Here is a 12,914-nt window from a genome sequence, read left to right as displayed (position 1 = left end):
CCAGTCAAGCACTGTGATGGCATGGGCATCAAACCAGGTTTTGGTGCTTCTGGCGGCATGGGCAGGGGCCAGGTCCTGCTGGAAGATGAAATTTGCATCTCCATACAGATCCTCAGCAGAAGGAATCATGAATCCTCTAAAACATTCTGGGAGACTGTTGCGGTGACCTTGGATTTAAGAAAGCAGAGTTTACCAACACCTGCACTGGACAATGCACCCCAAATCATGACTGACTGTGGATATTTCACACTGGACCTCAAGCAGCTTGGGTTCTGTTCTTCCTTGATTCCCGAATGAAAGGCACGCTTTACTTTCATCGGAAAAGAGGACCTTGGACCACTGGCCGACAGTCCAGTCCTTCATCTCCATGGCCCAGTTGATACCCTTACTACGTGGGCTCAGCAGTGTGCTTGACTTGAGGAACCCGACAGTTGTAGCCCATCTCCTGGATGCGTCTGAATGTGGTGGGTTTTTTTTAAGCTGTGACTCCCGTCTCATTCCACTCTTTCTGGATCTCTGCTAGATTCTTGAATCTTCTCTGTTTGATAATCCGCCAAAGCCCACGGTCATCTCTTTTGCTGGTGCATCTTCTCCTGCCACATTTTGTCCTTCCACTAGACTTTCCATTGATATGCTTGGACACAGCACTCTCTGAACAGCCAGACTCCTTAGCTATGAACCCTTGTGGCTGACCCATCCTATGGAGGGCATCAATGATGGTCTTCTGGCCAGATCTCAAGTCTGCAGTCTTCCCCATAGTGAACCCAACTGAGACAGTTGAACCAAACTGAAGCAATTTAATGACACCAGGGGAAACCTGTGCAGGTGCTTTGAGATTAGTAGATGGTTAGTGTGTGACACTCTGTTTAAAACATTTGTGGCCTGCAAAAGTTGAGCTGATTTCTTCACAGTACTCTTCTTCTTCTTTTCCTTCCGGCTTGTCCCTTTAGGGGTCTCCAGCGCATCATCCTTTTCCATGTAAGCCTATCTCCTGCATCCTCCTCTCGAACACCAACTGCCCTCATGTCTTCCCTCACGACATCCATCAACCTTCTCTTTGGTCTTCCTCTAGCTCTCTTGCCTGGCAGCTCCATCCTCATCATCCTTCTACCAATATACTCACTATTTCTCCTCTGGACGTGTCCAAACCATCGAAGTCTGCTCTCTCTAACTTTGTCTCCAAAACATAGAAACTTGGCTGTCCCTCTGAGGAGCTCATTTCTAATTTTATCCAACCTGGTCACTCCGAGAGCGAACCTCAACATCTTCATTGCCGCCACCTCCAGCTCTGCTTCCTGTTGTCTCTTCAGTGCCACTGCCTCTAATCCGTGCATCATGGCTGGCCTCACCATTGTTTTATAAACTTTGCCCTTCATCCGAGCAGAGACTCTTCTGTCACATAACATACCTGACACCTTCCTCGACCCTTTCCAACCTGCTTGGACCCGTTTCTTCACTTCCTGACCACACTCACCATTGCTCTGGACGGTTGACCCCAAGTATTTAAAGTCCTCCACCCTTGCTATCTCTTCTCCCTATAGCCTCACATTTCCCCCACCACCCCTCTCATTCATTTATTTATATTCTGTCTTACTTCGGCTAATCTTCATTCCTCTGCTTTCCAGTGCATACCTCCATCTTTCTAATTGTTCCTCCACCTGCTCCCTGCTTTCACTGCAGATCACAATGTCATCTGCAAACATCATGGTCCACGGGGATTCCAGTCTAACCTCATCTGTCAGCCTATCCATCACCGCTGCAAACAGGAAGGGGCTCAGGGCTGATCCCTGATTCAGTCCCACCTCCACCTTAAATTTGTCTGTCACACCTACAGCACACCTCACCACTGTTCTGCTGCCTTCGTACATGTCCTGTATTATTGTAACATACTTCTCTGCCACTCCAGACTTCCTCATGCAGTACCACAGTTCCTCTCTGGGTACTCTGTCGTAGTCCTTCTCTAGATCGACAAAGACACAATGTAGCTCTTCTGACCTTCTCTGTACTTCTCCATCAACACCCTCAAGGAAAATTATGCATATGTGTTAACCTTTCTAGGCATGAAAGCATTATGTTACTCGCAAATACTCACTTCTTTCCTGAGTCTAGCCTCCACTACTCTTTCCCATAACTTCATTGTGTGGCTCATCAACTTTATTCCTCTATAGTTCCCACAGCTCTGCACATCACCCTTGTTCTTAAAAATGGGTACCAGCACACTTTTCCTCCATTCCTCAGGCATCTTCTCACGTGCTAGAATTCTATTCCGGCCTAGAGTTTGCACTGGCTTGTGCCCCCCATAGGGCTGCATTATTTCTTCACAGTTTTCTATTTTTTTAATTTCTGATTTCATGGGTTTTATGAGCTGGAAGCCCAAAGTATGTAAAAATAAACAAATAAATACTTGAAATTGTTTAAATTGTGAGCCCTGAATTTATAATCTATGAAATTTTAACTTTTTGAATGAAATTACAGAAATAAATTTATTTTCCATGATATTCAAATTTTTTGGAAAAGGATCTGTAAACCAGCTAGCAGCTGCTAATTATTTTTCCTTGACCTGTCACTTGTTGTCACTTGACCAGCCACTTGTTGCTAGGCAGAATTAATGGGGCTCGAGCTTGTTTATTTTCATTTTTTTCTTTTACCCCGAACTCTTTGACTTTGTTCTTTTAAAATTACAGCTTCAGCTCTCTAAAAACTGTGTTGGACATAAGTTCAATAAAAAAATAGTCTAAATGTTTGGAAACAAACACTTCTAAAAGATATTAAAATGCAAATGTATTGTACTTGAAAGTTAAATATAACTGAACCGTACTTAACAAATGTTTAAACCACTGTAACATTATGCACAGTTTGAACATAAGAATCCCCGGTCTAATGGATTGTATCATCAGATGGAAGATAAATTATTAGTATGATGATGCAGGGATTCAGGAGGAGACATATTTATTTATACAGTAAAATGAGCTGAATTTTTGAGTGTGTTAAATTACAGAGCATTATGTTCCCTTAAATCACTGGGGCCTGGTGCTAATGAAGGCCATAAATTACAGCATAGGCCACGCAAGATGACTTAATACTTTAATATCATCTAAAAACACAAAGAGACATTTTTTCAGAGCCACCCCGCTCACATTTTCTTTTATTCCGCCTCTCTCTGTCAGACCCTGCTGGTTTTGTCCAGTTTATCGGCCATCGCCCTCGTTATCTCCCTCTTGGTGGTTCTGTCCTTCCTCATACACTACTGCTGCTGTCACCGCGGTGACCGCGGCGAGGGATCCGAGGAGGAGGAGGAGGATGAAGACGGCAGCACGGGTCACGGCTACAGCGGGAAGAAGGGGCGAGGGATCTGCTGCGTCACGTGGGTGGCCGTGGCGTCTGTCACGCTGTGCTGGTGAGGAGGCGGATGCACTTGTCATTTTAAAACAGCGTTACCAAGGCGAAGCGATCATGACCACTTAGCTGCGGAGGAAATTTGAATGTAGAGGAATTGTGGTTTCATTGTGGGTCCAACATTAGGTCCACCTGCGCAATCACTTCACAAAACATTTGACTTTTCCTGTCAGGGATCACTACAATGAGATTTCTATAAAATAGTTAAATTGCATCATACTGAGGGGAGAATCATGATAGTGTTACTGATGCCTTTTTTCTTCAACAGTAATAATCTTTCACAATGTTTTTGTTTTACAAAATCCTATCCAAACCAAAAAAAGAATTATTGGTGACTAAGTGTAGTTAGTAGAGCATTTGCCCATAAAAAGAATCCAAAGCAGGATGTGACATTAATGTCATATATTGGCGCGTTGATGTCACCAGCAACAACAACAGCAGCACAGCCGTGGGCAATTATTTACTGTATTTTCACGACCATGAGGCGCACCGTTACAGGGTCTATTTCTGTATTTAACACATAGATAAGGCGCACCGTATTATTGGGCGCAGGCATGGTACAACATACGCTAGCTTAAAACATACGGTAGCATGCATGCACGCTAAAACAATGTTTTTAAAAAGGCAGCAGGAGCAAAACTGAGTTCGGTTGTACTTTATTAAAGTATTTAACAATGTACTCATGTTATTTTTTGATCAATCCTCATCCACAAATCCATCAAAGTCCTCATCTTCTGTATCTGAAATGAACAGCTGGGCAAGTTCTCCATCAAACATGCCGGGTTCCCTCTTGTCATTGTCGGAGTCAGTCTCGTTGCCCGGGGGCTACTTAGCAATGATGCCGGCGTTTTCCTCCTTCCTCCACTTGCGAACCATGGATTCGTTGATCTCGAATTCTCTCGCAGCTGCTCGATTCCCATGTTCCTCCTCGTAACTGATAGCTTGCAGTTTAAATTGTACTTCGTAAGCGTGTCTCTTCGTAGGTGCCATTTTCGGGGGTCTTTAGCCAGACCGATGTCGTTTTGCACAATGCACATACGCTATATACCTACTGGGGGTGTGCCTTTAGCGTCCTCTTTCACGCGTACCCTTCCCCCTTTAACGTCCGCATGCTGTCCTCAGTCACGTCCGCTTTTCCTCTATATAAGCAGCGTGTCAGCAGGAAATGCTCCCAGTCAGTCAAGCGGAGCGCTCATCAAAGTCACACAACATTTACAGATTTTGGAACTCGGTGCACACATAAGGCGCGCCGCATTATAAGGCGCCGCTTCCATTTTGGAAAAAAATTAAGACTTTTAAGTGCGCCTTATGGTCGTGAAAATACGGTAAGTTGAGCGGCAGCAGCAAATCGTCATCATCATCCTCCTCATGTGCTTTTTAGTCACCAAATGTCACCAGAATCAAGGGGCGGCCGACTTGACATCTGACTGTCATGTTGTGCTGCTGTTTGCAAACCTCGCCCCATGACAACACACATATTTATCTGCTTATTAACACTGCTCCTGTCTCATCTGGCGATCATCATCAGTTACTGTTTCAGAAGGAAGCAAAAGTCATGTCAGAGTTGTGTAATAATAAGACTAGAGTTCATTTAAGCCTTTGAGGAACCTCTTTTTACATGAATCCACAAGATTAGTGAATCTCTCGTGAAATTGTATGTGCCAATCGCAGGGCACATACAAACAAAGAAACCATTCGCGCACACATTCATTTTAAGACCAATCAAGTGAAATTGTATAATTTGTGGTTTGGAATCACTGATCTACAGCATTCTAATCATCTAATTGTTAACTACATTCGATACGCATCTGTTAGACACTTGGGGCCTCTTTGGAAAGTCATATCTCCTACTCTATATTGCACCTTTCCTTAACCTCTGTGGGAAAACGTCAAGGGGTCAAGGCGATATTAAAATGTGCTTTCTATCGCACGAAGGATACTGTATCACTGTTTCAAATGAATTTGAGTCCACATTTCCTAACCGACGTCATCGCGCTATACTGTGTTTATGTGTTTAAGTCGCCAGTGTAAGTATTATTTTCTGATAGACTACAAAAAGCGCTCTTTTAATCCATACGTGGTTGTTGTATTTATTTAGTTGGCAGTTTATTTTCTTATTGTGTAAATTATGGACTACGAAAATAACTATTATGATGTTATCTAATACTAATGTCGTAAGTTATTGTGGCGCAACGGTAAGTTATTTGCGATTTGTCGCTTCTTGTCCGTAGGTGTTTTCTTTTGCTTCTGTACTCTCGGGCATCTTCGCCTTCGAGTCAATACACTTCGTCGGTGGCCTGTTGTTTTAAATATCGCTGCTGTAATAATTGGTCAGGAGTAATCTACTGTATGGTAAAAAGGTGGGTGAAAGGTTTCTTTTTTTTTTTTTATTCAAACAACCTTTCTCTCCCAGTTCTTCTGGGTCATCTTGCTTGGATAGGAAAGGAAAGTTCCTATGCAAAAAGCACAATCCTAAAAAAGACATTGGAAATTATACACGTCGGGTAGGAATAATTTTGACATTTAACTTTTTTGTCCCCCCCAAAAATATGTACAGTAGTTTGCCAATTTCCTGTGTCATTTCCAGCTAAAAGCCAGTTCAACAAATAAAAATTCACTTTAAATTGTATGCAGCAATTTGGCCTTAAATATATAACAATTCCACAGATAAAGTGTACAGAAAGAACAAAGATGATGTGTAATGATTATGATGATTTAATGATGCCTTTAAAATCAGTTTTGATGTTGACACTGTCAGAGATTATTTACTAATTACTATTAATGTTTATTCAGTTTGCACTGGGTATAACCACTGCACCGCATACTGCTGATGTGTCTCTAATATTTTGCCCCTCTCGTGTCTGTGAATGATGTAACCGAAACTGCAAACTACAACCACAATACAAAACATATTGTTAAATGAATAACTCCCTGAACGATTTTGACTACACGCTTCAACTGAGCTGTACTGTAGTATTGCAAAGTAATCCTGCTATTCTAGTCTGGCCCATTGCCTGGACATACATGTAAATTGATTGGAGCGCATCACAGAACATGATGTACTGGGTCCGTGTCTCCCCCTTATGGAACGTGCTATAATTGTATTCAGTTGTCATCCTACGTGCTAGACGATTAACGGCAATGTTTACATCAGGTTGGCTTCTTTGTCCAGATGGTGGCCTTTTCGTCTCCACTATGGAAAAACGGCCAACGTGATTTGAAGCGACGTTCACATTCGGCAGCCTGCAACGCACAAAACACACACAGACACACACACACACACACACACAGACACAAACATTACTCCGTCCGTCCCCCCTGCTTTCTAATCTGGGTCACATACTTATATGGGAGATTGGGTCATACCATTCCTCTCTGGTCAGAGGGGATTTGATGAACATCTGGCCCGGGTCTTAATCTGAATATTTGAATAAGAGAATGATATGTAAACATGCAGCTATGGTTAACATTTCCAATGCGCTTCTTCAAGAGTCGGCTTTGTATTCTCTCTGTCATCTGTTTAATCCTCCCTCCGCGCTCTGCCGTTATTCAAAAAGGACATATCGCATCCTTGTCATCGCACTCGTTTCAAATGTACAATCAAACGTTACACTTCACGCCTCTGCTATCTGCTCTCCAATGCGTGCACACCTCCCACAGTCTTTTCACCTTTTTGTTTCCCCCCACCCTTCTCCTCTCCCTCCCTCTTTTGCAGTGTTGCCATAGGCATCGGCTTCTATGGCAACAGCGAGGCTAATGATGGGATGTATCAGTTGACCTCGTCTCTTCTCACAGCCAATTACACGCTGGCTTCCATCGATTTGCTGGTGAGTGGCGCTCTCCCCAAGTAAAATGTCATGTAGAATCCCTGCTTGACTGCTACTTGCGTGTTTGTGTGCGTGCATGCGTATGTGTGTTTAGAGTGAGAGAAAATGGCATACACAAACTCTGATTGATTTCCCCCCCTGGTCAAACAGTGGTTAGTGTGTCAGCCTGCTAAGTGCCCTCCTTCCGAAGCACTCTGTTAATGTTACAGGTCAGTCAAATCCAGTAGTGAGCGGTGCATTTGGGCTTCTGGGCCTTCAGTGGGGACTTACCTGACTTAGTCTACCTCTTAATACAACCACTGTCACGTCGTAATAATAGAAACCGTCAGTATTGTACAAAAATGTGATATACGTGCATGCAACTGTGCCAGATACATTGTCTGGAGCAGTATATTTCTCAAATAACATGATAAAAATATCCTACTCACCAGAGATGCTGATTATTAAATGTATTTATGTATGTATTTTGCTAATTGAACAGTTTTGCTCTGACCAACCAATCAGAGGATAGAAAAATGCTATGAATAATGATATTGAGCGGATGAATTTTAAATCTAATAGGTTAAACGAAACATTCCCATTGGCAATATAGTTTAAAGTCCCTGTAAAGTGAAAAACAACAACAATGTATCTTCTGAATGATTAAAGTGCCCGTCCATCAAAACGCATAACATAGGTCAAATTGAGACTGTGAGATGTTTTAAGTTTGACATCTATGGGGTTTGTCGATTGAATGCAAAAGGCAATAAATGGCATCTGGCTTGCAAAGCAACGGATCTGATTTCTGTGTGTTTATGACATAGAAAGTTAGTAATTATTCAAGTAAAGTTAAAGTTAGTAATTATTCAAGTACTTGTGCTTGGTACGGCAACAAGGTGCTTCAAATAGGCCATGGTAACGCCAAACTGTCGTCTACAAACCGGCTGTCACGTTGGACGGGTCCCCCCCCCCCTCACTCTTCCGCCTTTCGCTCTGTGACTTAGACGCACTCTCTGCTGACAATGAGGCACTCTAAAGTGATCATGCCAGTGGACCATCCGAAGGGAAGATGCATTTTCGGGGTGTAGGCATACCTATCCAGCTAACTCCTCGGATAACCTCAGATGCGAACAAAGGCGCTCAAGTTCATATGTAGCAGGGGAGGGGCCGAAATGCGTCACTGGGCCTCGTTTTAGCCACGCCCATAAAATCAGGGAAACCGAAATGCTGAAAAACAGTTTAATGCTACATCTCCACAATTCCGTACCTTAACCTCCAACTGAAAATTACAGTCCAACCACAATAGTAAACGTCAGGTCCAAAGTCAATATGACACCATGAATCAACGTTTAGATAATTCATTGCGATAAAAGCGTTTGTCAAAATAGTGAGTAAGGCATGTGCGAACCAGCTACAGTTGCACGGAAGAAATAGAAATATGCTGAATGTTTTATGACCTTCAGAACCACTGAGTCCAGGTGCTGTTGATGTGATCTGAGCTGCGCTATTAGGAAGGACCGTCTGCTCCACTTAAACACACGCACAAGTGCGCGCACACACACGCTGAGGTAAAAAGTTGACTTGTTCATTAACTGTGTTATATAAACACTTTGATGCACCCACACATAAAAAAGAGCTTTCAGATTTAAAAATATATATATTTAAAAATCAGCTGTTTCTGTTGTGTATTATAGTATCCTATATTGTGAATTATATAACTCAAGGTGAGTAGTTGACATGCAATAAATGTGTCAGAATAACACTGACTTGTGGGTCCAAGGAAAAATATTTGGACACCTATTCAGGAAGTGAGAATGGCAGTATACATTGAGATTTTGGACTGCCTCTGTGTGAATTTTTGCCTATTTGCGTACCTAAAAGTAGAAGTACAGATACTTGGGTAAAAAAAAAAAAAAAATACTCTGGTAAAAGCTGAATCACTGATTCATTTCCTTTACTTTAGTAAAAATAAAAAAGTACTACAGGTTGCAAAAGTACTCACACTCTGTCCCCAAGTAGAAGTAGTGCAGATAATATATACTCAGGTAAAAGTAGAAGTACTGATTCAACTTTACAAAAGTAAAAGTAAAACAAGTGCCAGAGATGGAAAATGTACTCACACGCTGTACTAAAGTAGAAGTACAGATACTTGTGTAAAAAAAGACTACTGAATTGACCTCTTTCAGTGAGTAAAAGTAAAAAATTACCAGAGGTGGAAAAGTTACAGTACTTGCACTCTGTACCTAAGTAGCAGTACAAAACCTAGTACTGATTCAACTCCTTTACTTGAGGAAAAGTTAAAAAGTACAAGGTGGCAAATGTACTCACACTCTGTACAAAAATAAAGTACAGATTCTTGTGCAAAAAAAAAAGACTTAAAAGTAGAACCACTGATTCAACCTCTACTCATGTCAAAGTAGCGTATCGCACTGTAAGTGGGAAGCAAACAATTGTCCGTAAGGTCATCAGGGGACACGAAAGTTGTGTCTCAAGACTTTTGTCCATATCCTGTGGTGAATGTGTTAAACAACTTACTGGACTACTTCAGGCACACTTGCGGTTCAGAGAAAGGAGAATCATCACTTGTCTGTCCCAAATCCAACCACATCTTTATGGCATCCCAAATTTGCGGTTTCCTTCCATCAGCGACCCACTCAGATCCTCCTCCTCCTCCTCTCCAGATCTCAGACACAATCAACGGGCTGCAACTGTCTGTCTCTGGTCCGCTGACCACAATGGAGGAGATGTTTACGGGCAGCAAACCCTTCCTGGTTTCCACGCGGAACTGCCGCAGGTTATCTGAAAACGTGATCAACCTCCTCTCCTCCATCTCTGTGGCCCGGTCCGGCTTGGATGCGGGGCCGGGGAACGATAGCGGCGTCAGCGGGGCCTCCATCATACCTCTGACCCCGGTGCCGCCCTCGGTGGCCCCCACGGTGGCGCCTTCGGGGGGCTTGATGCCCGGCCCCTTTTCACCCGGCTGGGCGGCCAACACGTTAATGATGAATGAGGACTACAGGTGAGGAGGGCACCCCAGTATTTGGTTTCTTAAATGCATATCAAGGTTATAATAGCGTGGTATTTTTCATTAGTTTTAGTTTTTACTTTGTTTTCACTTTTTATTTTTTCAAATTCAGTTAGTTTTCATTTGTTTTTCGAGTGGTTTTGCTGGTTCATTTCAGTTTTTTTTTTTTTTTTTTTGTAAATGCTTGGTTTTAGTTTAGATTTACTTGCATATTTTCGCTCTGCCCCTATGTGCAGGGTATTTCTCAGGTGCGAAATTAAAAAGTCACAAGTATACCGTATGTTGTAATAAAAAAAAAAAAACAACAACAATATACAATTGAAAAAAAAGTTATTCAATTAGGACAGATGAACAACCATTGAAATTTTAGCTGTAATTCTAGTTCGTTTTAATTAGCTTGGGTAACACACAATGCCATTTCAGTTATCTTTTATTTTCAGTGAACTAACATATTTTGTAAATTTGGGGGGGGGGGTTGCTCATTTTTGTTAACTACAATAACTTTGATGAACAAGAATACAGCCTCTCTGGCCACAATATTAGGTACTCTGGCATAATCGTAACATCAATAATAATTCGATCCACAACATCCAGAAACGCTGCCGGCTTCTCTGGGGCCGAGCTCATCTAAGATGGACTGATGAAAAGTGTTTTGTGGTCCGACGAGTCCACATTTCAAATTGTTTTTGGAAATTGTGGACGTCGTGTCCTCCGGGCCAAAGAGGAAAAGAACCATCCGGACTGTTATGGACGCAAAGTTCAAAAGCCAGCATCTGTGATGGTATGGGGCTGTGTTAGTGTCAATGGCATTGGTAACTTACACATCTGTGAAGCCACCATTAATGCTGAAAGGTACATACAGGTTTTGGAGAAACATAGGCTGCCATCCAAGCGTCTTTTTCATGGATGCCCCTGCTTATTTCAGCAAGACAGTGCCAAACCACATTCTGCACGTGTTACAAAAGCATGGCTTTGTAGTAAATGAGTGTGGGTACTAGAGTGGCCTGGCTGCAGTCCAGACCTGTCTCCCATTGAAAATGTGTGGCGCATTATGAAGCGTAAAATACGACAACGGAGACCCCAGATTTTTTATTTATTTTTTATATTTTTAATTTATGTTTAACACAACGTCCCAACTTTATTGGAATTGGGGTTCTACATAAACAAACCACATACACACCATAGGGGAGAAATGATAGACCTTAAAGTGGGCATATTTCGCCAAATCAACTTTTTCTAGTATTTGGGATGTAATATTGTCTCTATGTTGTCTCAGCAAACGTGAAATATGAATTAAAATCGTCCACACATTCCAGAGTTGACGTTTTTGTGCCGAGAGGCCTGAAATAAAGGTCATTTAAATTTCTTAACCTTATCTACCTCACTAGCAAAGATTTCCGCCTACCTCTCCGCTCTCGTGCCAGCGCTGTCAACATAACCAACACGTGTGCTCTCACAAGTGGGTCTTCTACACAGAGGCAACCAATCAGAGGAAAGGGGGCGGGCAAATATCGACAAAGCAGATGCAAAACTGGGTCAACAGGAAGTAGCTGTCAAAGGGGGCCTTTTCTGGACACTCATAAAATGAAAGTGGAATGAAATTGACACTTTTATACTAAGCCCGTGTTAAAGAGTCACTCTATGGAGGTCTAAATAGCGAAAATATGGGACCTTTAAACAACACTTTCCACAACATAACCACACAACATTCCTGACCTCAGGAAGTGAAGTGCTGTGTTTGCATGTCTTATCTAAAACTTTGCGGGGGGGAGGGAAAAAGAAAAATCTTTTGTTGTTTCTTGTTTTTTAGGTGGTTGTCATACGTCATGCTGCTGCTGCTTGACCTCGTTGTGTGTCTGTTCATCCTCCTTGGACTGGCCAAGCAAGCTCGATGGCTGCTCATTTTGTAAGTAAACACAAGTTTCCATCTTCATCCACACGAGTGTCCTCCTGATGTGTTTGTGCTATTCCCTTCAGGATGACAGTGCTGGCGTGGCTGGCTCTCTTCCTAAGCTGGGGCTCGCTAGGCTTGGAGACGGCCACTGTGGTGGTGAGTACGACCAAATAAAGCTGCTCTGGTGAAAAATAGAGGTTGAGAATGGAGAAAGTGGGGAGATAATGCAGACAGGGGTAGAAAAAGTACTCACATGCTTAAGTAGAAGTACATGTACTTGGTCAGAGGTGGTAAAAGTACTCACACTCTGTTCTTACAACCCCAGTTCCAATGAAGTTGGGACGTTGTGTTAAACGTAAATAAAAACAGAATACAATGATTTGCAAATCATGTTCAACCGATATTTAATTGAATACACTACAAAGACAAGATATTTAATGTTCAAACTGATGAACCTGATTGTTTTTTGCAAATAATCATTATCTTAGAATTTTATGGCTGCAACAGGTTCCAAAAAAGCTGGGACAGGTGGCAAAAAAGACTGAGAAAGTTGAGGAATGCGCATCAACACCTGTTTGGAACATCTCACAGGTGAACAGGCTAATTGGGAACAGGTGGGTGCCATGATTGGGTTTAAAAGGAGCTTCCCTGAATTGCTCAGTCATTCACAAGCAAAGATGGGGCGAGGTTCACCTCTTTGTGAACAAGTGCGTGAGAAAATAGTCGAACAGTTTAAGGACAATGTTCCTCAACGTACAATTGCAAGGAATTTAGGGATTTCATCATCTACGGT

At 42.4% G+C, this 12,914-nt stretch overlaps 1 protein-coding gene across 5 annotated transcripts in view; it reads left to right on the top strand.

The window, feature by feature from the left end:
* The window catches only part of ttyh1 (tweety family member 1), a 41,876-nt gene that overhangs the window by 15,185 nt on the left and 13,777 nt on the right, over positions 1–12,914 (top strand). For all 5 annotated transcript variants that reach the window (XM_061674514.1, XM_061674513.1, XM_061674515.1 and 2 more), the window contains exons 3-7: positions 3,168–3,397; positions 7,112–7,223; positions 9,884–10,221; positions 12,038–12,133; positions 12,205–12,277. In XM_061674514.1, the coding sequence (XP_061530498.1) occupies positions 3,168–3,397; positions 7,112–7,223; positions 9,884–10,221; positions 12,038–12,133; positions 12,205–12,277 (849 nt within the window). The remainder of the gene's footprint in view (positions 1–3,167; positions 3,398–7,111; positions 7,224–9,883; positions 10,222–12,037; positions 12,134–12,204; positions 12,278–12,914) is intronic.

The sequence above is a fragment of the Phycodurus eques genome, chromosome 4, assembly GCF_024500275.1.
Source record: "Phycodurus eques isolate BA_2022a chromosome 4, UOR_Pequ_1.1, whole genome shotgun sequence".
NCBI classification, from domain to species: domain Eukaryota; kingdom Metazoa; phylum Chordata; class Actinopteri; order Syngnathiformes; family Syngnathidae; genus Phycodurus; species Phycodurus eques.
Note: the sequence above shows the minus strand (reverse complement) of the source record. Positions and strands in the feature narration are given on the sequence as shown.